The sequence below is a fragment of the Oculina patagonica genome, chromosome 14, assembly GCF_052425735.1.
Source record: "Oculina patagonica isolate OP01 chromosome 14, crgOcupat, whole genome shotgun sequence".
Taxonomy (NCBI): Eukaryota; Metazoa; Cnidaria; class Anthozoa; order Scleractinia; family Oculinidae; genus Oculina; species Oculina patagonica.
In genome coordinates, this window is record NC_135771.1 from 15,015,674 (window position 1) to 15,040,620 (window position 24,947).

The 24,947-nt window shown below is 37.3% G+C and overlaps 1 protein-coding gene across 1 annotated transcript in view; it reads right to left on the reverse strand.

Annotated features, from left to right (window-relative positions):
- The window catches only part of LOC144637973 (receptor-type tyrosine-protein phosphatase S-like), a 47,526-nt gene extending 23,525 nt beyond the window's left edge, over positions 1-24,001 (reverse strand). The window contains exons 1-11 of the mRNA XM_078497064.1: positions 23,758-24,001; positions 23,246-23,620; positions 15,254-15,511; positions 13,754-14,026; positions 12,842-13,096; positions 11,463-11,723; positions 8,665-8,958; positions 7,903-8,178; positions 5,970-6,359; positions 5,469-5,698; positions 429-492 (exon numbers count right to left, since the gene is read on the reverse strand). Of these exons, the coding sequence (XP_078353190.1) occupies positions 429-492; positions 5,469-5,698; positions 5,970-6,359; positions 7,903-8,178; positions 8,665-8,958; positions 11,463-11,723; positions 12,842-13,096; positions 13,754-14,026; positions 15,254-15,511; positions 23,246-23,620; positions 23,758-23,800 (2,719 nt within the window). The 5' untranslated portion in view covers positions 23,801-24,001. The remainder of the gene's footprint in view (positions 1-428; positions 493-5,468; positions 5,699-5,969; positions 6,360-7,902; positions 8,179-8,664; positions 8,959-11,462; positions 11,724-12,841; positions 13,097-13,753; positions 14,027-15,253; positions 15,512-23,245; positions 23,621-23,757) is intronic.
- Between the last annotated feature and the right edge of the window lie 946 nt (positions 24,002-24,947).

Genomic DNA, 24,947 nt, shown 5'->3' on the forward strand with positions numbered 1-24,947 from the left:
CGGAGAATTTACGCGAACACAGCTACTCAATTTTTCTCCGCCATATTGGATTGGTTAACTTAGTCTCATTCCCCCTCGGAAGGGGTCGCAAAGGATTCTAGGGCGACTTCAGCGAGTGCGTGTGTGGAGAAGTTTTTGCACTGTTTTGGCCTGAGTTTTGGATAGTAAACAATGAAAATACAATGTTTATAAGTCTTATCTGTTTTAATCGCTTTCTGCGTCGGGTTTACTTCTGTGTTTACTGTTCAGTTTTACAGTAAAAAGTCTGTTTTGGGAAACTGTCGGTAACCTGTCGGTGGGCTGTCGGTGGCCTGTCGGTAGTCTGTTGGTAACCTGTCGGCCGACAGTTGACCGACAGTCGGTTAGCGGGAGCTGTTCTTCACAATTACCCAATAATGGGTTAATTGTCATTTTTGCACAATTTTTACCTGGTGATTTGTTGAAACTGGCTGGACTGCTGACTTCTCCAGGGTAACTTGTAAATGCTTGAACCTGCATGGTGAAGCAAGACACAGTAAGAGAATTAGTCTGACCAGTGTAAGAAGGACAAAATATCACTGGTGCTGCCTATACTAGTTGAGGGTTATCCAGAAGAAGACCCGTAAATGGCATAAGTCTACCGGGTAGACTCCTACGACCCGTACACAGGTGAAACAATGGTTTAAGGGTCATAGAGTTGGTAAAGTGCATACCATTGACTTAGAGGGTGTACACGTGTATGGGTACGTGGGGTGGTGAAACAACGCCTTATGGGTCATACAGTTGGTAAAGTGCATACCATTGACTTAGAGGGTGTACACGTGTATGGGTACGTGGGGTGGTGAAACAATGCCTTATGGGTCGTACAGTTGGTAAAGTGAATACCATTGACTTAGAGGGTGTACACGTGTATGGGTACGTGGGGTGGTGAAACAATGGTTTAAGGGTCATACAGTTGGTAAAGTGCATACCATTGACTTAGAGGGTGTACACGTGTATGGGTACGTGGGGTGGTGAAACAATGCCTTATGGGTCGTACAGTTGGTAAAGTACATACCATTGACTTAGAGGGTGTACACGTGTATGGGTACGTGGGGTGGTGAAACAATGCCTTATGGGTCATACAGTTGGTAAAGTGCATACCATTGACTTAGAGGGTGTACACGTGTATGGGTACGTGGGGTGGTGAAACAATGCCTTATGGGTCGTACAGTTGGTAAAGTGCATACCATTGACTTAGTGGGTGTACACGTGTATGGGTACGTGGGGTGGTGAAACAATGCCTTATGGATCATACAGTTGGTAAAGTGCATACCATTGACTTAGAGGGTGTACACGTGTATGGGTACGTGGGGTGGTGAAACAATGCCTTATGGGTCGTACAGTTGGTAAAGTGCATACCATTACAACACAGCCGTGGATTAAATGTGTTGTTCAGAAATGGCGCATACCGCTGGCCTTTTGACACCGGAGACACGATAATTTACTTGTCGGCAAGCTTCAGGTTTGCTCCAAAGTAATTGTTGAAATCGTCGGAGATATCGTGTTCAAACGAATGAAAAGGACTTGTGACTTTTGAGGGGAAATTGTTTGAATGCATTTCAAAAGAACTCGACAATGACGCTTAATTATGGTCCCGCAGGTGCGTATCCTTTTGTTCTTTCAAGCAGTGTTTTCGCTAAAAAAATTTCACCTTGCGTTTCCATCTCTTTCCATCTAAAAACGTTTCGCGCAAGATTAGGAAAGGTTATATTGATTTATCATTGAGATGTGTTCTACAAGCTTGAAAATGAGTGTTTAAACGGAAATTTACGTTCAGTATTTCCAGAGAAACAATTTATTCGGTAAATTACAACGCAAATTTACTGCCGCCGGCTGTCGCGTCACGGCGGCATGCCATCCGTCAAGTCTGACTGAGTTTCGCTTTCTTTTGCAAACTGGAAGTCGGAGTAGAAATCGTGAAAAAAAAAACTTTATTGAAGTTATTTGTCTATCATCGCCCAATCGCTAAGCTTTTCGCCGTATTAGTTTAAAAATAAAGGAACGTAAAAGTCAGATACCAACGAAAAAGAAATGAGTTTGTTTGGATTCGATTGACTGCACTTTTCAAAACAACAGACAATTTGTTGTTATGCAAATAGAGATAATGTGATCTTGAATAACAAACATTCATTTGCGTGGCTCACTCGCTTATTTTCAATTATAAACAAACTATTGATACACAAAATCACAATCCAATACTGTCAGTTAAATTTATTTTCGTCTCGCTTACGAATGTTTTAATAATTTCACTTCGATGAACTGAATACAAATATGCCGACATTCAACAGGTTTATTCGCTTTTCGCTTGCGAATGTTAATTTCACTTCGATATACAAATATGCCGAAATTTAACAGGTTTATTCGCTTTTCGCTTGCGAATGTTTAATTTCACTTCGATGAACTGAACACAAATATGTCGACATTCAACAGGTTTATTTTTATCAAGCGGTCTCAATCGCTTTTCGCTTGCGAATGTTTTTTTTCTTTCACTTTGATGAACTGAATACAAATATGCCACACATTCAACAGGTTTTTTTTTAAATCAAGCGGTCTCAATCGAGCGGTCTTTCACAGTTTCATATTGATTTCATTACGATATGACCAAAGTGAACCGTCAAAAATATATTTTAAGGTAAACGTGGAATATGCGCCAATATAAAAAAGAAACTAATTTATCAACGAAAATCATCTGCTACTGGAATGTTTTCGCGTGTTTTCTACAGCTCGCGCCATGCGTTGAGTTTTCGTTTGAAATAGCTTTACATCTGTGTCACAAATAGGGTTTGAAAAATCAATCAAGTGAAAATCTAAAACAAAACAAAAACATCGCACCTATCATCAAAGCGTTTGCGCTCGTGAACCTTCGGAAAGGCATCGGTCCGTGAATTATGAATATGTAATGAGAAAGAACAATAGTGTGATATATGAATAATAATCGACCCACAAAATGTGGGTACACATTTAATCCGCGAGTGTGTTGTAATGCCATAAGTGAGACTTAGGATGTTGGAACAAAGAATATAATTATGCTGTGTTCGGTGTGTTTGAGCTCAGTCCTGCTTTAAGAATGAAGAATAAACATTGTGTTTAGCGTGTATGGGCCTTCACACTTTTAAAACAACAAAATAATACACATTGCATTTATAAAGCATTTTTGGATTGGACATGTCTCACTAATTTCACACAGTTTACCAACTGTACGACCCATAAATCATTGTTTCACCACTCATAAGGGTCGTACAAGCCATATTAGTCGTACAGTCGGATTAATGGTATGCACTCACTAATGGTATGCAGTTAACCATCAGTAGGATCTGTAAACCATTGTTTCATGACCTGTACGGGTCATACATTATACAAATTGTACGGGTCGTGCAATGCCATTCAAGGATTGCACCAGTTTGGGAGTATTGGAGATGGATAGGGTAAGTTTGTAAGAACAAATCTCCTGTAGGAGTGTGGGTTGTCTAGCTAGTTGATTACAGCAAGTCATAAAGTCAGCCAAGCCAGATAATTTTAAAGGTGATTTCCAGTCGGCATGGCGACATCGCGGTGATGAAAATGTGAAATTCAGAAGACCCGAGTCAGGTTGGGTATTTAATATTCAGAAGCGCTCACACGTCCAATCAAGAGTCATCTTGGGAGTCTCAAAGCAGGCTCTGAAAACGAGGTTCGAGTCCAAGTTTGTTTTGATGTCAAAACAGGTTTTGAAAGCAAAACATTGAACGTAATTATTATTCTGATAGTAAAACGTTTATTGGTTCATGATCAAAGCGTGGTTCGCCCTAGCCTGTCTAAAAGAAAACTTGTCGAGGTTCAAAGCATCAAAGCGATGTTGTGTTCGATGTTCAAAGTGTGATCTCGCCTGTCTGAATAAAACTTTTGGAGGTCCGGCTCATGGACCGCGTGTATTTTCTTGTCAAATAAAACTTAAAGCATGTGTTTACTTGTCAAATAAAACTTAGCAAAGTTGTCATGTTCAAAACGTGTGTTCGCTTATCTGAATAAAACTTACGGTGGTTCTCATATTTAAAGCGCGTGTTCGTTTGTGTGAATACTACAAGACTTTGGTCTTGAAACCAACAAATGTATTTCTTTTCCTTTGGAGCGTACGCGTCCCACAAGTCTCGCCACTTCAACAAGCATACGAAGGTGTTTTTTTTTAACAGCAAAGAACTCTATAGTAAAAGAAACCATTCCTGATTTAGATTAAATTGTTGCGCTAAATGTGCTTGCGATACGCGAGCAAAAGTTAATTTGTTGATCTGTTTTTTGATCTCTTGATCTGTTCAATTCAAGTGTTTTGACAAGTCAATTCTCGTCGTCGGCGCGTTTTGATTGAAAGACCGAAACTTTTATCTTTTAATAAATGTTCACGGCGCATTACATAAACTTTCATAGAACATTGTTTAAATAAACGATTTATGCCAAATAGAGCAAAGAGAAATCATTCTTTCTGCTACTTGCCATGATGCTTCAACAGACCATGATTCGACAATTATTCATCACAAACAAGTCTCGTCAGAGCGTGCCAAACGACAGAAGATTAATAAATTTTCACTACGCATCATAAAAACTTTCGTAGAGCATTGTTTCTATTTACTAAGATCATTTCACCGTTTAAATCACCGATTTACACCAAATAGAACCAGAGATATCGTTTTTCACCTACTTGCCATGACGCTACAATAAACAATCAATTTGCAAACAAGTCTAGCCGGCGCGTGTTCGAAACTTTCTTGAAAAAAATAAATAAATGTTTACGGCACATCATATGAACTTTCATAGAACATTGTTTCGACCTAGAAAGATCATTCCACCGTTTAAATCACCGAGAAACAATGCACGTTGTTGTGGATGATCGAAAGTGCTTCGAAAGCCAATTTTCAGAGGTTTTTGAAGCGCCGTTCTTTAATTGTTTACGAAACTCGGCTTGCAATGACGCCCAAAACAAAGAGGTCACAGGTCACATATTTGAAGCATGTGTTTGCTAGTCTGAAGAAACTTATTGAAGTTTTTATGTTCAAAGTGTTTGTTCGCTAGTTTGTTTACCCATTTGATCTACGCGGAGTCACAAACCGCTTTTTCGTGATCGATAAAACTGCATTTGGTTGCTAAGTCACTTAGTCCCCCCTGGGACATCTACCGCATCGTTGGGCATGCATGAATTAGTAACTGAATTCGTAATGAATTACACATTTTGATCGCTGCGATGTCCTAATGGTATTGCACAGTCTCCATGTTTGTTTTCATTTTCGTTTTGAATTTGCTGATGCATTACACTTTGGTAAATAAATATTTGAGTCTACCATAACAAGTCATTTTGGAATAATGTAGAGGTTCTTCTACTCCTTATTGCTGTTTTGCACTCTAATGTGCTGTTCCAGAAAATATCCATATCTCCCCAAAGAAGGTGTTTTGGTTTGAAAACCCCATATTGTACTTACATAAATTTTGTACTCTCTGTCCTCTTTGAGCCCAGACAACAAATAAAACAGTGTTTTATTTTGCAACCCTTTAGTAATGTCTGCAGTGCTGTAGTTTCTTCCAGTGTTGTTGGAGTAGATTATACGGTATCCCTGAATGATCCCATTAGGATACTCTGGTGGTTTCCAAGTCACTAGCAAAGATGTAGCTGTTTTTTCTTGGAGTTCAACATTGAGTGGTGCACTTGGGGCTAACAAAGAATTCAGAATTTCAGTTCAAAAACATAAATCTTGGCCACCCTACAGTCCTTTGAATGTCAGTTTTAAAAATAACTTGGTTATGTAATGTTTGCTTTTTACAAGAGACAGACTGAAAAATGCAACCTCTAACAATGACTTACCACATATTTGATTACTACATTGGGACATTTTCTCAGGTTAAACCAAAACTATTTTATTTACCATTTCCCTTTGTTTACCTATTAAACCTCTACTACATGTAGGAACATATTACTTGCTTACCTCCCTCCATGGTCTCTATAGTTTGGTTATTAGAAAATGGACTCCACAGAGGTTCCTGGTCAGCGTTCCTTGTCCCCTCAGAGACCTGGATTGATATGATAGCAAATGGCTGCACTCTTTTTAGTTCAATGTCCCTGACTGGCTCTAGACTTCTTACTGCATAATCTGACACTCTGCGGGCAAATCTCCTTTTTCCTGCTCTGGTTGTTACTTTTGCAGGAATTAGATAAGTCTCCTCTTTGTAACCTCCCTTCATGTTCTTAAACCTCCAGTACATTCTTACTTTAAATAAGACTATTATGCCATTTACTTTCTTTGGTTTTTTCCAGGTTAGACGTACACTATAAGGTCCAGTGGTGTTTGCATCAAGGTGACGTGGTTTACTAGGAGCTAAGAGAGAAAACCAATTTGACAGGTTGTTAATTTTTGTAATAGTATTATCCGTAAACCTTGTACAAAATGCTATCTTAATAACATGATTACCGTAAACACCCGCGGATAAGCCGCACCCGCAGATAAGCCGCACCCTGAGTTTAACAACTCAAAATTAATGTTGGAAAAAAAGTTTTTTGAAAGTATATCAAAGAAAATCCAAAGTCGAGGCAAAAATCCAAAGTTGAGTCTTTAGGAAGTCTTCTTCGTCGAACGTAAACTCAATGAACATTGAAACAGAAAATATTTCAGTCTTACCCACAATTTGAGCTCTTTAATATAATGAAAACCAACTTTGAAATATTATGGGTGATCTTTTTCTGGCATTTGTTGACAGGTATTTCTTCGTTCAACGCAGTTTTTCCATAGATTTTTGTGTCAACAACAAGAACTTGTGTTTGCCGAACGTTCGTAGCTTAGTAACCAGGCATTTCATCGGACGCGAAATATGAGACTAGGGCGAGAACATAACATAAAGCAAAACAAAATGGCGACGCGACGGAGGCGTTCGGGTTTCGTGGCTATCATATCGACAAATTAAAGAGATTTGGGAGCCATCTATTGGAGATAAACTCGTTGCATGAAGAGAGTTTCATAATCAGTTCGACAAATTTTTGTCGTTTTTTTTTTTTTTTTTTTTTTTTTTTTTTTTTTCTCTCTTTTTTTTTTTATTTTTATCCGACAAATAGATCTGTTACGACAAATACCTTTTCGTGTTCCTGCAGATAAGCCGCACCCTCGCTTTCGAGCGAAAATTTTTGGAAAAAAGGTGCGGCTTATCTGTGGGTTTTTACGGTAATACTTTTAAATAAATAAATAAATATTTTTAAAGTAATTGTTGAAAAAGATATCAGTTAGATCTGAAATTATTTTATGAACAAGACAACAAGGTTGTTTTGCTAATTTAAAGCTAATTTAAGCCATCACACTTCACCTTTTGCTGGGTTTTTTTTGGTAAAATTTATGTGTTACTAAACAGCACTAAACTTTAGAAACTCCACTCACTTTTAGATATTTCTTTTATAAATTATGTACCCTAATATAAACTGATTAAATATGGTTCCAAATAACCCCCCCCCTCCCCCCCCCCCCCCAACCCTCTAATGAGATATAAACTGTGAAAGGTCTCAAAAAGAAATGAGCTCTCAGGGACTTAGCTAGAGCTTTTATTGTTGAAGTCTAGATTTTTGTTATTGTAAACATGTACAGAGACATGTACCTGTCACTGGACAGGTTTTGTGGTCTTGAACAGGATACTTAACACTATAAGCATCATACACAGGCTTATGATGTACATGTAATTGTAATGTGTTGTTAGTTACATGTGATTGTAATGTGTTGTATTGTAAGTAAGTTTTACATTTTAAGTGTTGTATGTGTTATAATAAATAATGACTTCCAAAAAATTAAAATTATATAAACTATATTTATTTCTTTATTTTTTGTTTCATTATTTTAGCCAATTAAATTATCCTCAATTAGTGAGCTTGACTGTGTTTACCTGAAGGCCTTGTTCGAATAATCACTCCAGAGCTCTCCTTATGAGATACGCTGTTTTCCACCTTAACTTTCACACTGTAGTTGGTATAGGGGTCCAGGCCTCCAATGAAAGCCTCAGTAACATTGGGCATGACTGTTACGACCTTGCGAAAACTGCCTGTGACAGAAACTGTGTAAAACTTCAATGGCCCGTTTGGCTTCAAAGGAGGCATCCATTGCACATGAATTGCAGTGCTGTTAATTGCATCTACAATAACATTGTGTGGAGGTCCAGGTACTGAGGAAAAGAAGTTACATTGAATCCTGTCAGTGGGAGGCTGCTACATTTTGTTTTCCCAGTCACATGAGTAGGCAGAGAGCAAACAAGAAAATGGACATGTTTCAAATTTCAAGGACTTTTTAAGAACTTTTTACAAGGTCAAAATTCCAGGTCTTTTCAAGGCCTTCAGGCCTAGCCTGTGGCCAGATTCAAGGACATTTCAAGTTGACCGCTGCAATTCAAGGCACGAAACATGACTATGTAGTACATGTATGAACCATGAGTAACTTCAAGCTTTGGAAACTGGCTCAGTTTTACAGAATATGCCATTTGTCTTCAGGAATTGTGTTAATTTCATAATAATTATTTTTTTATAATAAGCTGGTCTCCACTAAGAGTGATTGGGTTTGAGGTATATTCAGTGAACAAACTGTATTCTATTATTAACAGTAAAATTTCAGTTATGTTTCTCATCAGCATCCCCATCTAAGGGACAATTCTTACCATAAGCAGTAGTCCTTGCTCTGACTTCAGATTTTTCACTTGTAAAGTGCTTATTTGTTGCATACAACTCAACAATATATTCAGTGTATGGCTCCAAATCAGTTATTTGGTAAGTAGTTGTTGAAGGAGAAATTCTTGAGATTTTCTTTATCCATCCATTGCCGTCATCTTTACGATACCGCAAAGTATAATACTGTAAAAAAGAGTTGCTTCTGTCATCAGATAGCAATCTTAAGGTGAAGGACAGAGAAAATGCAGTACCACCCTGGAACTCCAGCTTGACGACTGGTTTATCTAAAATCAATAAATGAAAGTAATTAATAAAAGTACCAATAATTTCACAACTTTGTGTCAAATCATCCAGCCTCAATTTTTTTTTATGTAAGAGATATTCGGGTTGACCATGAGATGACAGAGATCAGAAAACCAGTTTGGCACCCGTACAGAGTAGTTTACATTTGAAAGGGAGTAAGGTTTGTATCACAATGAAGTACTGTTAGCCTATAAATTGGGTAGTAAATTCAACTCTTGTGTCATTTCTGCTAAGCACATCTATAAAATGCACTATTACAAACACTACAAACACCATATCTTATACCAGCCTGAATTGATATTGACTGCTTTATTGCGTTTGACGAAGGAGAGTGCGTCCTGTGTCTTTTGAGTTGGTATGCCTGTGTACTGTTATGCAGAATGAATCGAGCCTTAATGCGCGCGCAGATGTATGGATGCCAGATTGGCTGCCCCGATTGATTTTTACAAGGGCAATTCTCGGCCGGAAACTGGTAGCCACAGATGGCCTCAATTTCATGTAAAACAAGATGGCGTCCCAAACGCAGCTTAGAAACATTATTTTGCTTGAAAAAAAGGGTTAAAAATGTGTTGTCAAAATTGTAATTTTGCCAAAAATGTCTTGGAGAACATTAGAAGGTTATCATCCAAGGTAGCAGAGTTGTCTTCAGCCACCGAACGTCATAAAGAGTGGAAATCGAGTAAGTTGATGCGTAGTTTCGTACGGAGTTCGTTCATAGGTAAACCAGCGTATTTTCCTGCAATTATTATATGTTGCACAAAACTACAAATTGTTAAAATTAAATGCATCGAGAGTGGGTATAATACGGATCGAAATTGTTTTATCATTTCTTTGAATTCGTGATATATCGTTATTCCTAGAAACACTAGACGTTTTGACGAGGAAAAAGTTGTGTGAATGTAATATGCGTGTAGTGGATTACTATGTGAATTATGTCTGTGGAATTTTAAATCGAAGTAAAACTATTTCCAGAAGTTTGTGGAAAACGATAGTGCCAAACGATAACAGGTCAAGTGAAATAAATAATTATTTTTGTGTACATAATATTTCATTCATTCTATGTTCTTTTGGCTTGTCACACATTCTTTCTCACACTTATCCTCCTTGCGTTTGGTTCGGTAACAAAGCATAGTAACTAACTTTGACAAAAGGCATACTACAAGTAGACCGACCATGTCGGGGGGTTTTTGCCACTGCCTGCCTACCTTGGGTCTATTTTACCTATAGGTCGAACGCACTCCCCTGATCTCTGATTACTACTAGTATTATTTCTTATAAGTAAATAACAAAATACTCAATGGTTACATAGTTTTGAGAATTTGGTGAACATTACTTCATTATATTAATCCCTCTAGCTAATATTATTAACCATTATTCCGCAAGCGCGTGTTGGATACGAGATGCATATGGTAGATAGCCAACAAGGTGCGTAGCGCCGAGTTGGCTATAACGATCTCATATCCAACAAGTGCGAGTGGAATAATTGTTTTATTAAAAATGCTTAAAGAATAGCAATATTTGAGCTCCCCAGCTGTTTTCGTTGACGCGTATCACCTACCATATTTGTGGTCAATGGTGCTCATAAACCATTGCCTGTTAACCAATCAAAATGCAGGAATTGCAATATACCATTGCTAGTTTTAAATATTACCTGTTTGACATGCACACCAAAATTTAATACAAGGAACATGAAACATGCTAATGAATTGGTAAAACTAAGCAAAATTTGAGCACTCCTGAATATGCAACACCTTACATTACCTTGCACTGTGTACTAGGTAAGATTATTATAGGCTTGTCAAGCAATGTATACAGGTAGTTTTAATTATGTTTTTTCCTTTTTATTTTAATGGCAGGTGCATGATCTCAAAAGGTATTTTACTAAACAACGGTATAAATTATGTCCTTGGTCATATACCAGTACATTCCTGAGGATGTATTGAGGGGGAATTTTGTATTAAATAAATGTTAACTACTGACCAAGCATACTAATGGTAAGTGCTTGAGGTATTGAACTCAAGTCAAGTTGAGCACCCCAATAAAAACATTTTGTGATTCACAGAAAAGCGCATGATACAGGTGTGATCACGCTAAAATTTGTGATCACCTTGCCTAATGATTAACTTGTATGTGATCACACAAATGATTAAGATGTAAATACTGTGATCACAGGCATGATCATGTTTGTGATCAGAGTATTTCCTTACATGTGATCACACCTATGCCAACAACCTGTGACCACACCTGACATCACACCCATCATCACACCTGTGATCACATGTGATCACATGTAAAAGTTTTTATGTGTGAGCACATCACACATGTGATCACAGTGTGTGATCACATTTGATCACATGTATCACTGTGTGATCACAAAATATTTTTACTGGGGCAGCTGTAGGTACGTACATTAAGTTCTGTGTACTCATTAAAATGTTGGAGCAGTGTTGTTGAAACAAGTTCTACAGAATGTAATAGCACATACCAACTTTCACCAGCTGAATATCAAGATAGTCTTTTCCTTTGTTATTTTCCACTGTACACGTGTATGGTCCAAAGCCGCTACCACCCTGAGGAGTCACTTGTAGTATTCCATGTTCCTCTGAGGTAGCCACAACACCAGACGAGTTTGTCCAGATGTATCGAGGTGCAGGATTACCATCAGCAACACATGACAAGTTTGTTGTAGCACCAGCCCATGCAGGAACGTTTTTGCTTGATGCTGTTACATTGATCACAGGGGAATCTTGTTGAGTAAAGTAAAAAAAAAAAAGTTATCAAATAAAGGCCATTAAGGTCTGCACTAAATTAAACACAGTATATGTTATAAAAAAAAATTCAATACCTTTAATTACTGACAAATTAATTTAGTGCATGGATACACACTCATGTTATTATTTTCAATTTAATTGTTACACCTACAGGGTGTACATGATCACTCAAGTGATGTAGGGCCAATTAACATTTGCAATTTATTATTGAAAAGGACAACTCATTGATTTCTGAGATTTTCCCAGACAAATGTTCACTGAATGCTACACATGTCTATTTCTGGCTACTTTGCTTAAAGATGGTAGCTAAATGCCCAAAAACGTCATTTGAAGGTAGTAACTAACATTCCCGACCATTAACTCTGAGGCAAAATAGCTTGCACGTTGGTATTCTGTTGGTTGGGCAGGTGCAAAGCCATGGGTTGGTTTAAGTTATGCTGCGTGGCACTTGTAAAAGTACAAAATTAAAAAAGTTCTCACTAAATGAGTAATAAGTACCTTTAAAACAGTTCAAAGTTCCATACGTTTCGGGCTCAGCCCTTCATCAGTGGAATTTCAGTGGTCAGGAACTGAAATCTCAACTTTCCACTGATGATTAGGGCTGAGCCCGAAACATATGGAACTTTGAACTGTTTTAAAGGCACTTACTACTCATTAAGTGAGAACTTTTTTTAATTTGGTTTACGTTAGTTTGGGAGTTAGAAAAAACTATACTTTTTTGCCCTTTTCTCACTTAGATTTTTTTGGTGGTTTTGTTGGTCTTTGAGTTGCCTTTGTCCCACTGGAAAATGTAACTAAAAGTATCCATGGTAGGGAAGATCAAGTTTTCTCCCATTTTGGGAGGGGAAATTTGTAGGTTAATAATTTTATTAGTACCTGTATCTCTGGCCCAATTTATCACATCATGCTTGTTTAGGCATGCTTTGAAAGACACTTTCCCAGTTTATCAAAAACATAATCCGGTGTGAAAGGTGCTGATCTCACAAAAGGCAGAAGGCCACACTACATCAAGATTGGTTTGGCTGGTTAAAGTGAAATATTGAGCTCAAGTGTTAATTATGATGTGCAGGGGAGGGGTAGGGGTCGTACTCACAATACACATTTATTTTAAACTCTGCAGTGGCGTCCTGTCCAAATCCATTAGTTGCTATGCATCTGTACCGCCCCTGGTCAGAACGCTGTACATTGCGTTTGAACAAAGAATTTCCTTCTTCAACCTTTCGATTGCCAAGTACTTTTACCCACGTTATCTTAGGAGGTGGATAGCCTTTCGCTTCACATCGTACATTCACTTGACCATTTTCATCAACTACTTGACTTTCAGGAGAAAGTGTTATTGTTGGCGCATCTAAAAGCAAGGAAAAAATTCAAAATACAGGTGTTACAATCTTAATCAACTGAAAATGAGTCAGCATCAATATAGTTACACTGCTAATTGTATAACTAATGCAAACTGATCCTTCTAGAATTTTAGCAGCCTTCCACAAACATACACATGCAAAAACCTCTTTGCAATATTATTTAAATTCTTAAATATATATACATGTATTACCTGTATTAAATTATTTTATTGAGAGGCACTGTGAGTACCAGATGTGATGTATATGCATAATTTGTCACTCAAAACTTTAGTTAGTTCTTCTAAAAGTTACACAAATCTACCTTTCCTTCAACATACACCGTAATGAAGTTCCTGTTTGAAATTGGCTGTAAGTTTCAAGATTTTACAAACAACATCTTCTTTCCTTAACTGAAAACAGCACACTTTGATTTAAAATCTCAAACAAGTGAAACAGAGTCATTAAGTATACTTTCGGATTTTAACTGTGTTTTAGTCAAGATTCTCTTTAAGCATCTACATATTTTTTACTGAAAAAAAAAACTGATCGAGCAATTTAACAAATCCAATAAGAGGGCATTTACCAGATGTCGTAATATCCATCTCGGGGTTTATAAAAACCTGCTGGCCCCACTGTAAGGTTTAATCAAAATTATCTCTACTTACGCCGAACATAAACTGCCACATCTTTCCTTGGACCTTTCCCTCTGTCATTTTCAGGTCTGCAACTGTATATTCCACTCTGGGAAAAGCTCATAGCAGTCAACTTAAGTATGCCCGATCTTTCTGCCTTCCTGTCATTAATTGGTCTGTTTTCAATGAAAAATTTGTACATGGGGGTAGGATTTCCATGGGCCTTACAGGTAATGGTAATAAGACCACCGTCACTAACAGTGTCTTGGGGAGCATCAGTTGTAATGTTAGTGTCCTTGGGTGAATCTGCAATTAACAAAACAACCAGATTATACAAGTTCCCTTTGATAAGTAGAAATTCTGTCAATAGGTGACGTTTAATATTAGGTTACCTATACAAAGATTTCAAACATGACAAGACACCACTGGCCAAACTAACCACTGACAATAGAGGGGGACATGGGGGTTTGCGGTGTTGCGGTGTTGCTAATTTTTTTTTATGCGGTGTTGCGGTGAATAAAATCCCATCTTGCGGTGTTGCGGTGTTCTCAAACCCTGCGGTGTGCGATGTTTGTGTTTTTAAACCTACGGTGTTCGGTGGAACAAAATTATTAGCGGTGTTACAGTTTCTTGCCTGACACTTGCAGAACTAAATTTAGCTCTGCTATCTTTGTTAATCCGACCTTTACGATACTAACATATTCCATATGTTTAATTTGTAACAAAATACAGTCAAATATCGTCTAGTTGATCATTAATACGCTTTAGCTGCCAATAGCAAGCCGTTTTCATTCATAAGTAACTTGATTATATTGCGGTAACAGTGTTTCGTCAAATTTTCTTGCGATGATGCAGTGTTTGTGTATTATTTTTGCGGTGTTCGGGGTACCCCCGTGTCCCCCTCACAATAGTTTTTTCCAAGCACTGGACTGTCTACATTGCAGATTATAAATTGATTGGATGGCAAGCATACTTTATAAACAAATGTCCAGTCAGAGCAGTCTCTTGCTTTCTGAGTCGGGATGTTCTATGAATGTTTTGCTTTGCCTATAACCATGCACATTGTGAATTTGTCCCTGCTACATGAAGTTCAAAGTCATACAGTTTTGTCAAAGATAACATGTCTAGGTTTAACCCATTCAAGCTCTGAGACTCCCCTAGGGGCCAGATGGCTCATAAAAGCCCATGCTTGACTCTGTTTTCTTCAATGCAATTTAAGTGACCAGAAGAATCAAATGCATATACTACTTCCAAACCCTTTGAAAATCTGTTTACAAGCACAGTAGGAGTAAGGGGTCTGGACCCTGGCTTGGCCTGAGCTGTGACACCAACCATTAGATACCGTGCCTTCCAACCTGCAAGTCTGACATCTGCCAAATAATCCTGTAGTAATATTTTTAAATTTGTTCTTTGGACAATGCATCACTGCAAACTAGTAGCTACCCCAAGAAAAATCTGGATGAAACATAATGACTTGTGTATGTCCCAACAAATACATCAAAACTCTGAATGTCATAATACATGTATGCTTACAAAGGACATTAACTTGAACTTGTTTTTGTTTCCTTCCACCCGCATTCTCAGCTAGACATTTGTACAGCCCAACCGCTTTGTAGGTAACAGATGGAAAATCCAACTTTGCAGTCTGGCGTGCCTGTTTTATAACAATGTCGTCTTTTTTCCATGTCACCCGTGGCTTTGGTTTTCCATCAGTGTTACAAGTTATCTCTTTGGAGTCACCTTCATTCCAAGTTAACTGCTGAGGTAGCTGTGTTAAAATCTGTGGTGGATCTACATGAACCAAACAAAACTGTATCTTTAATTTGTGATAATTTATTTAAAATACAGGACTGAAATCACCTTCTTACTATTAACAAGAGAAATGCCGCAGGAAACAAAAAGGGTAGGCAATGTAGGCAGCATCGTATTACCTAGACCTACTCGCCCTTTGCTTGAAAGATAATGTATTTTCAAATTAAAGTTTAGATGTTACTTGCATCAAATTAAAAATTACGTGTACACATGCTAGAAGATACAAACTCAGGTTAAGAGATGAAAAAGTATGACATTTTCACACCTCAGAACTGAATTGAACTAAAGCAAGAGGTGACCAAATCAATAAATCATTCATCAGCATCTCTCCCACCCCCTGCTATTTTGTCCAACACTTCAGTTTGTGTCACATCACTTTCTTTTCTTTTCAAACTCCATCTGGAAGCCAAAATTCAAGGGCTTCCCAACATTAATGAAGGAACCATGTGACATAGTCATTTTCTTAATTCCCATGAACATGAACAGATTTTGGTGGCCAGTTTGGTGCTTGGGTTAATGGCACTCCCACTGTACCATAGTCGTGTTGTGACTTAAATTGACAGTGTAATAAACAAGGGATAAGTGGAAAAATAAATTTCCACTTATCTTGACTTTCCACTGAATTACACACATGCTAGAAGACACATACTAATTAATCTTGACTTTCCACTGAAGAAGGGCTGAGCCCGAAACGTATGGAATTTTAAACTATTTTTAGGCACTTTATACTCATTCAGTGAGAACTTATTTTATAATTTAATGTACTTATCAGGGAACTGGTGTGCACTATTTCTGTTCCCTCTATTTACCACACCCAAAGGGTCTCTAAAATACCTGTAAGTGCCCTCAGCTACAAAAGAAAATTTTGTAAACTTATCTTTTGTAATCCACAATTTTAAAAGATTTACATTAATTTGGTGTCGGAATTTGGTCCACTGACTAGCAGTGAGTAACTCATACACCCAAAGCAGACAATTCTTGGATATTTTAAAACTGTTTAAATTTATTAGTTACAGTTACTGTCAATTCTCAACCACTGAAAATTTCTAACTAGTCACTCTCGCCTTGCGGCCCCTTGCTTTCCCCCCCCCCCCCCTAAGTTTTCAATTCCATGTCACTTGTCAGAATAATCCAAACAAGGCCTCGTCATTAATTTTAAATAACAGTACGGAATAATTGATGGACAACCCATTACAGTTGTTGGGTTGTCTTGGTCTCCAAGATTTTGCCAAATAAAACATGGAATATTGCTTTTTCAATTTTGAACTTTGTCACTCTTGCGAGTGAAAGTTAAAGGGTAAAAAAGCAAAAAAAAAATCACAGACCACAGATCTAGACCACATGCAGATAAATAGAGCTGATCATTCACTGTTCTAATGGAAGTGGTTTTACTGAACCATTAATAAATATGGAGAATTGATAGGAAACTACTGCAATTGAAATACACCACACACATATCTATATATAACACAAAGAAATAATGAGAAGATTTTCTTGAAAACAAAAATATCAAGAAAAATACATGCAGTATACAGTTGAATCCCGATAACTCGAACCTTCAAGGGAATTCGAAAAAGGTTCAAGATATCGGGAGTTCGAGTTACTGAGGGTAAAATTAGTAAGAAAATGATCTGAAGGGGAATCGAAAAAGGTTTGAGTTAGCGGGAGTTCGAGTTACTGAGGGTTCGAGTTATCGGGATTCAACTGTACATGTATAATTGAAAAACGTTCATATAGAAAAACTTGAAAAACATTCTTCACATACAATAAACATGTAAATCAGTCAGTCACATAATTAATAAATTGTTCTCAATTGGATTTTTAAGTATCAAATTAAACAATGTTTGTTTTTAATATGATAAATTAGATCAGAACATGTTTTCATTTTGTAATTGATTGGAATTTTCTGCCTTTAGGGGCCGGGTCGCACTAGGGTAAAAAGTTGTTTATTTTACCAAAAAATCTGTCATCATGTAGGTTTTGCTAGTTCAACCCATTTCAAAAATGAGCCGATCGTACCAAATGCTTAAAGATACAGCCACTTTGCCAAGCTCTGGACCTAGCCAAAATGTCAAAAAAGCTATTTAATGTAAATGGTGCTTTCATAACATCTTGAACTGCTTCGATCACGTTCCCTTCACCGAAATTAGCGCCTATGGTTAAATAATAATAATAATAATAATAGTAATAATAATAATAATAATAATAATATAATGTTTAATGGAAACTCATTGCAGTAATAACTGAGTTTCCATGTAAGAGTTTCCATGTGCGAAACGGTAAAGTCCAAGAGAGAGTTCCTTCTCTGGAAGAATACAATAGTGCAAAGCGGTGTTTTGTCTCAAAAGAAACGGATGCAATAGATTGAGAAGTGCATCAAAGGTATCCCTTGTCATTCAAAGCTGACTTTTGAAGTATTGGTTTCTTAAAGTGTATTTCAAATCATAATCCATTTGGTCTCTGCAAATGCCACCGATAAGGATTGTGTAGTCGACACAGTCCATGCCATCTACATTGCCTTATTTGATGCTCACAACTCAACAGTGCCAGCTGGATGTTCAAGTTGTGCAGGCAGTAAACACATTGCATATTTAATATGCTTGCCATTCTTGCCTGCATGCAGGTTAAAAGGACTAAAATCCCAAGGAAAGGAAAGCTTCATGTCACCGCTCCATGTTTTTGTTCGCATGATATTGGAACTCCTGTTGACACATTGTTATGGCATACCTGTAAATTCGTGCGACCCTAGCACGCCAAAATAGTTTTATACCAGAAATAGACATTTGGGTAAAATTGTTACCCAACAAAAACAATTTTGTCCTGACTAGTGTGACCCGGCCCTAGTTTAAAAGATTTCCGAGGAATCAAGAACCTGGTGTGAAAAGTGGGTGTTGAAAAGATTTAACATTTTGTTCAATTCAAGAGTTACTTGCAGCAACATCATGTTTTGTTTTAAAAGCCATTGAAAGGTTGATTGAGGAAAGTATTACCACTATCCCTTCTGGTGCTATGAGGTGTACGTGGACACCCACCATAAGCAGACAACGTTATTTAATAGATAATTACTTCAGCTCACAGCATTATCGGCCTCAGCTGCCTGCAATCTACCCAATAATGCTGAGCAAGAAAGGTCAAACAGTCTCTTGTTCACAGCGGCCCAGTATTTTATATAAATTATTCTGTCTACTAAATCTAAAAGATCCAATCATACAAAATAAGTCTCTTTTGTCTATACATTGTAGTGTTCCATTCTTACTGCACCTGAGTATTTTGCTTTTGTGTTCTATGTGGCAATTTCTTGTTATTAAAGTAATTGCAGGAAACAGACAAAAAGAACTGATCGTGTCATGGCATAAAGCGATGACATCATACTACATTGCTTAAAAAATCAGTGGCTCGGGTGGGACTCAAACCCACGACCACAACCCACATTTTAAAAGTGTTTTGGAAACAGAATCACAAGGTGAGGGTCTGGCAGATAATGTTGCATTGTTATTTGGCAGTATCTGAGATTCGATTGGCTGCAGCATTTATCAGGACAAGTTATAACATCGTTTGAGGTAGTATCAACTTTGCGTAAATTTCTGGTCATTAAGGCAAGATAAACCTTTGCTCTTTGTCGGAAGAAAACAGCTTGCACTTTTAACTTGCTAACCACAAAATGAGCAGTTTTCACTGTGTTTATGGACTTTTCCGAATTTATCTAATCAATATTTGGTAGATTTTTGTAGTGTACCAGGCATGGATGCCACAGACAGACAGTTTTCAAAATTCCCTGTCTTTTCCCTGACACTTTCCCAATAAAAATAAAATTTTCCTCACCAAATAAAATATAAAAATGTCAGATATACCTTATTATTACCGTAAACACCCGCAGATAAGCCGGACCCTGAATTTAGCAACTTAAATAATTTTTGGAAAAAAGTTTTTTTGAAAGTTAATCAAAGAAAATTCAAAGTCGAGTCTTCAGGAGTTTTCTTCATCAAACCTAAACTCACTAAACATTGAAACGGAAATATTTCAGCCTTACCCACAATTTCAGCTCTTTAAAAAATGAACACCAACTTTGACATATGGTTGACCTTTTTCTGGTATTTGTTGACAAGTATTTCTTCATTAAACACAGTTTTTCAATGGATTTTTGTGCAACAACAAGAACGTGCATTTCGTAACATTCGTAGCTAAGTTACCAGGCATTTGATCAAACGCAAAAATGGGACAAGCAAAACAAGATGGAGGTGTTCAGGTTTCATTGCTATTGTATCGATGAAAAGGGATTTGGGAGCTATCTATTGGAGATAACCTTGTTGCATCAAAAGAGTTTCATAATTAGTTCGGCTTATTTGCCATTAAAGTGCTAAATGGGGAAGAAACAGTAGGCCATGATCCGCATCTACCATACGAATACTCGTGGTATTTTCTTGCTCATGGCGTATCAGTTTTTATTCTGTTGAAAATATAGGCCATCGTCGACACTGCAAACAACTTTTAGGGGCTGTCAAACTTGCAAAAGCAATGACCAATACTCCCTTGTAGTTTTATGTAATATTAATTTGCAAACTTTTCCATAAAAGTGTCAATTCACAAACATTTTTGGCACCTTTTCTAAATGTTCCCGCAGGTAAGCCGCACCCTTGATTACAAGCGAAGATTTTGGGGGAAAAGGTACGGCTTATCTGCGGGTTTTTACGGTACTCATTTTCACAGGAACTTAATTTCAAGAAAAAGGAACAGGTAGGGTAAATTTTACATTGGTCTTCACAGGCAATCCTGTAAACCATGCCATCTTTTTAAGTGTTGTCACTGTCTTGTGACTGTACAAGGTGTGATCTTAGTGTAGTGTCCCACTTGAAAACAGCATGTAGTATTGTACGCCTTGTTGTTGAAGGCAAGTTGCTCAGACGCACCTTTGGTGTAACGTAAAACTGCAGACTTGCGCAAGACAGAATCAAGGAGCACGTTACTAGAAGTAATCAATGCAGCCTCCTGGGAGGGGGTACTCAGGTATGTTTTGGATGGGAAAAAATTTGCATCTAAAATGATACCCTGTACTAGAAAAAGGTTTGGCTGCTGATAATTTAAAACTTTCATGCACTCAAAATATCATACCCCGTTCTAGAAATTGTTTCTAAAATACATGTAGATACCCTGTTCTAGATCAGGGCCCAGCCTATGGGATAGTTTTGCATAGCCAACTTGCAAACCTATATTCATGCAGTAACCTAAATTGTTATTTTTCTAAAAAAGACTAGAGTGGTGTTTCTAAGATTAAAAGACATGTTTTGACTGTCAGAAACTTCTGTCATAATCAGTAATAATGTTGGTTTAAATTTGAATATTTATAACTGACAATAACAGAAGTTCATGTCAAAATATGGTTTTTAAACTACAACATCTCCTTCTGAAACTGCAAGATTGAAGTAAATTTTTATCAAAACACTGTGAGAAAATTTATGACTTGAAATTATGCCAGAAAAATGCAATAGTCATAAATTAGTAGTGTAGTGAAAGATCATTCTCCAAATTCTGTTTGAAAGTGATTTATAAATGTTCTTGCTATTTACTTACAATACTGTAATTGTGAATACAAGGTTCATATGTATTTCAATTTGCATCTGAAAGTAATTAGTCACCTAAAAATTAGGGCAGTTTTAATTTTAAAAAATCAAAATCACAAATGATTCCCCATAAGGAAAATTTTAAAATCAAAACATCAGGCTCAATACGGACCAAACAATTATATAAACAGCACAAACTAAAATTCAGAACAAGAAGATAAACCTGCAAAAAAAGCAAATTATATATACATAAAATTCATTCTGTAACAACAGGGTGGCATTTTTGACGGAATAACTTTTTTCAGTTTACAATTTGTTGCTTTAATTTTGGCCACTAGTATCTTCTCAGAAATAAATTATTCACTAATGACAAATCATTTTCAGGTTGTCTTTAAAAACAGCCTCTCAGGAGTTAGGATGTGAAAGAGTTTTGATAACTTGTGTAGCAGCTGGTTTATAAAAAATTAAGCACAATGAATTCTCGAGAAAAAAAGAATTGCCAATTCATTAACATAAGTTCAATATCCGCCCGAAGTCAAAACAAAGCCCTTATCCACTCTCTTCCCTCTTCTCTCGGATTTTTAATGTCCAATTTACAGTTTCGTTGAAATAAACTGAAAGAATTGCCGAAAAGGCATTTTAAAAATGTCCAATAAACAGATTGCATAGCAAGGGCTTTGTTTTGCTCGGCATGCGGCAAACCTACAGGGTGGTTTCTTGCGTCCTTTGCGATCTGTATTAGAAAAAGTCACGAAAAAAATTAATTCCCGGCCAAGCAAATGGATTATCCCATTTTAAAGCCCCACACCATATCAAAGAACAAAACCTATTCGCCATTTGACTTCTAAACTCTCCATTACAAATCCATTTCGCATGGCGTGTCCCCGATTAAAGACCTACAGTGTATATATGCAAAGGTCCTTACCACATCATTCATTTACTTCTAAATGGTTTATTGACATTTCCATTTCGAATGTTCGATCATTTTGTTCCGAATTATTAATTCCCCACAGAAATGTTACGTGTAGGCGATAATTTCTAGCAGAAATTGGAAAAGTTCGGGGCGTGAGAAAATATATGTATATTGTGTACTTCGTGTTACGAAAACGTGATTCTCATAGTGAGATACTGATGTAAATTGACCTTGCACGTACACCCGGGGTAAAAATGGAAGATGGTTTTGTATTGTAATGGTCTGTAATATTCGCAATGGAATAATACACCGGATGAACAATTTATCAAAGCATCGAAATTAGAGGCAAATTATTGACAACTTCCTTCAGAAAAAATCTTATTTACATTGCCCTGACGATGCCACGGGAAAATCTAAACAATTTGATGTGAATGTAAACATAGGAAACCAACAGTAACTCTTTATTGCTGTTCTTATCAATTTCACGGAGTATATAAACTTAAAGTTTAAAAAAAAAATGTGTGGGATCTCTGGTTTACCCGAGTCCGACAAAATTCGTCTGAACGGTTGTTTTCATACATAACTTTCAAATAAAGGAAACAGTTTAAAACTCTTAGACAATATATAAGCTGGTGATTTAACCCAAACAGAGAAATCGCACGGTAATCAGCAGCGAAAATATGCACTGTTGACAAGGAAATGCCAAGATATGCCCTAAAAAGCGTGGTTATCTAAATACCTCAATTTACTGTGCGCTACTTAGAATCGGCATTTCCTTTTGCTAGGAAATGAATATACCGAATGAAATTCCCGCATTCAAGCCGTGGTTTCGAGAAGATTTGTTATCTCATTGTTTACAACCTGGCTTTCTCCCGAGTAACAGATTTTATGCAAGATCAGTGTATTATCTTTATCAGATCTTGGTCAGCTTTCTGTGTTCCAAACCGAAATGACCGCACGGCTGATTCTAAAAATCTGGATGCCTTCTCGGTTACTTTGTTTGAACATCGGATGCAAAGTGGACGATAAACGCGTCCATTACCATATGCACGGTTGATAATGTTTACTAAAAGCTACAAAAGTGCTCCGAAGAGCATAATTAAGCACTCTAATATACGCAAATGTCGCTGCTGTTTTCGACGCGGGCTGGCTCACCTTGCACGTCCCTGATTTAAGCTTATAATGTGAAAAAGAAAAGGGAAACGAAGGCGCTAGATTCAAAAGAAAAAAAATTCCACTTACCTATCACTGTCAAGTTGATAGCCTTTCTGATAGTAAGAAACGGGGTAGTTATCTCGCACATGTAGAAACTTTCGTCTGACAGATCGACTCGCTCGATGAACAGAGTAGCTGCCGGTAATATTTTTACTCTGCCAGCGTATCTTGGGGGCATTCTCGAGAATGGTTTAGCAGCCGCATCTTTCTGAGTTTTGTAGAACAGAATTTCTTTCAATCTGGCAGTCCCATCGGAGTCAACAGTGCTTGTCCCCCATAAAATACGGGAATACGTTTCACCTCTGTTGATTGATAAAGTCCAATGAAGAGAGGCATTTTGTCTTACATTGACGCTTACTTTATCTTTGGCTGCGGTTAGCTTCAGTGCTCTAACTGAGACACCTACAGATCAAACAGAATAACCAAACAGTTAAGTTCAAGCTCAAAGAAATCAAGAAGATTTAGCGCTGCAAAGAAATCTGCAAAACCCAAACAAGTTCAAAGGTGTTGAATTGTTCAATTGATTTTACAGAACTAACCTAAAACTATACCGTACAACCACAAAAGTTTACAGAGCAGCATTCCTATTGACTCTGTTTGTCTCGTTACTAGTTACCCAGAAGTGACAACATGATCTTCACGCATGTTGTCCTTTCAAACTTCACACGCGCGATAAGAGAGTCGTGTCAGATCTCACTTCATTTCACGCAACAGCTTTTGAATAATTTTTCCCTCTCACTTGCTCCGGCTTCGCGTAATCTCTCGCCATCAATTACATTCCTTCGTTGACATCACGTCACGTGGGTGGCCGCTAAGTAATTGTCTTTTGTGAATGGTTGAAATCAGCGTGACCGCCAAAGATCAACCAATCAAAACCCTTGATTAAAATTCAAAGGAACAATATTCCTTTTGTGTGTAAAAAGAATGCGCCCATCCATAACATAATTTAGCCTTTTTGGTAAAATTTCTTAGCACTTTGTACATGTAAAAGACTTTGTAAATTACTCTCGGGGTATGCTATTTTTGCATAGTTATCGACTGTTTGTGAAGTTAAGTGGAATACAAACAATCACATGTGCCAATATCTCACTTGAAATCATTCCTTTAGAGCGGTATAAAGTTTATAAACCCGATGCGGTCTTATATTTTTAAAAATAACAATTCGCGTCTAAAATGTTGATATAAGACTATTGTGTAATTAATAAAGGAACGCCATCAAGACCAATCTGACCAATGCAAATGTGTATTGACCAACCCAAACAGAAAATATTTTGACCATTTCATCATCATTTTCTGACGGAAGGCGGCGAAAAAATATTTTAGTTTTTTTTGGTTTATCTTTCAATTTCCTTTGTAAGATGACCTTTAAGTTATTGTCTTAAATGTTTTCATATCAAACACGCAGCGCGATCGATAGCGGGAGTTAGGACTTATAACACCTTATTATTAAACGCCCATGGAGTGGATAATTTGAGGTTAGTTTCAAGGCTTTTATAATAATGATACAATTGTTAATATTAAACCTAAAGCCTGGTTCTCATATGATCGTCCCGATCGTCTCTGTCGCTTCTGTCGCTTCAAAAAGTTTGCTTGCTCCAATCACCTCAGACTTTGCAAACGACAGAAGCGACAGAGACGATCGGGGCGATCATATGAGAACCAGCCTTTAGTACACAATTTCTCTGATAAAACAAATATTTTTTTTATACTGTCAAAGAGACAACTTTAT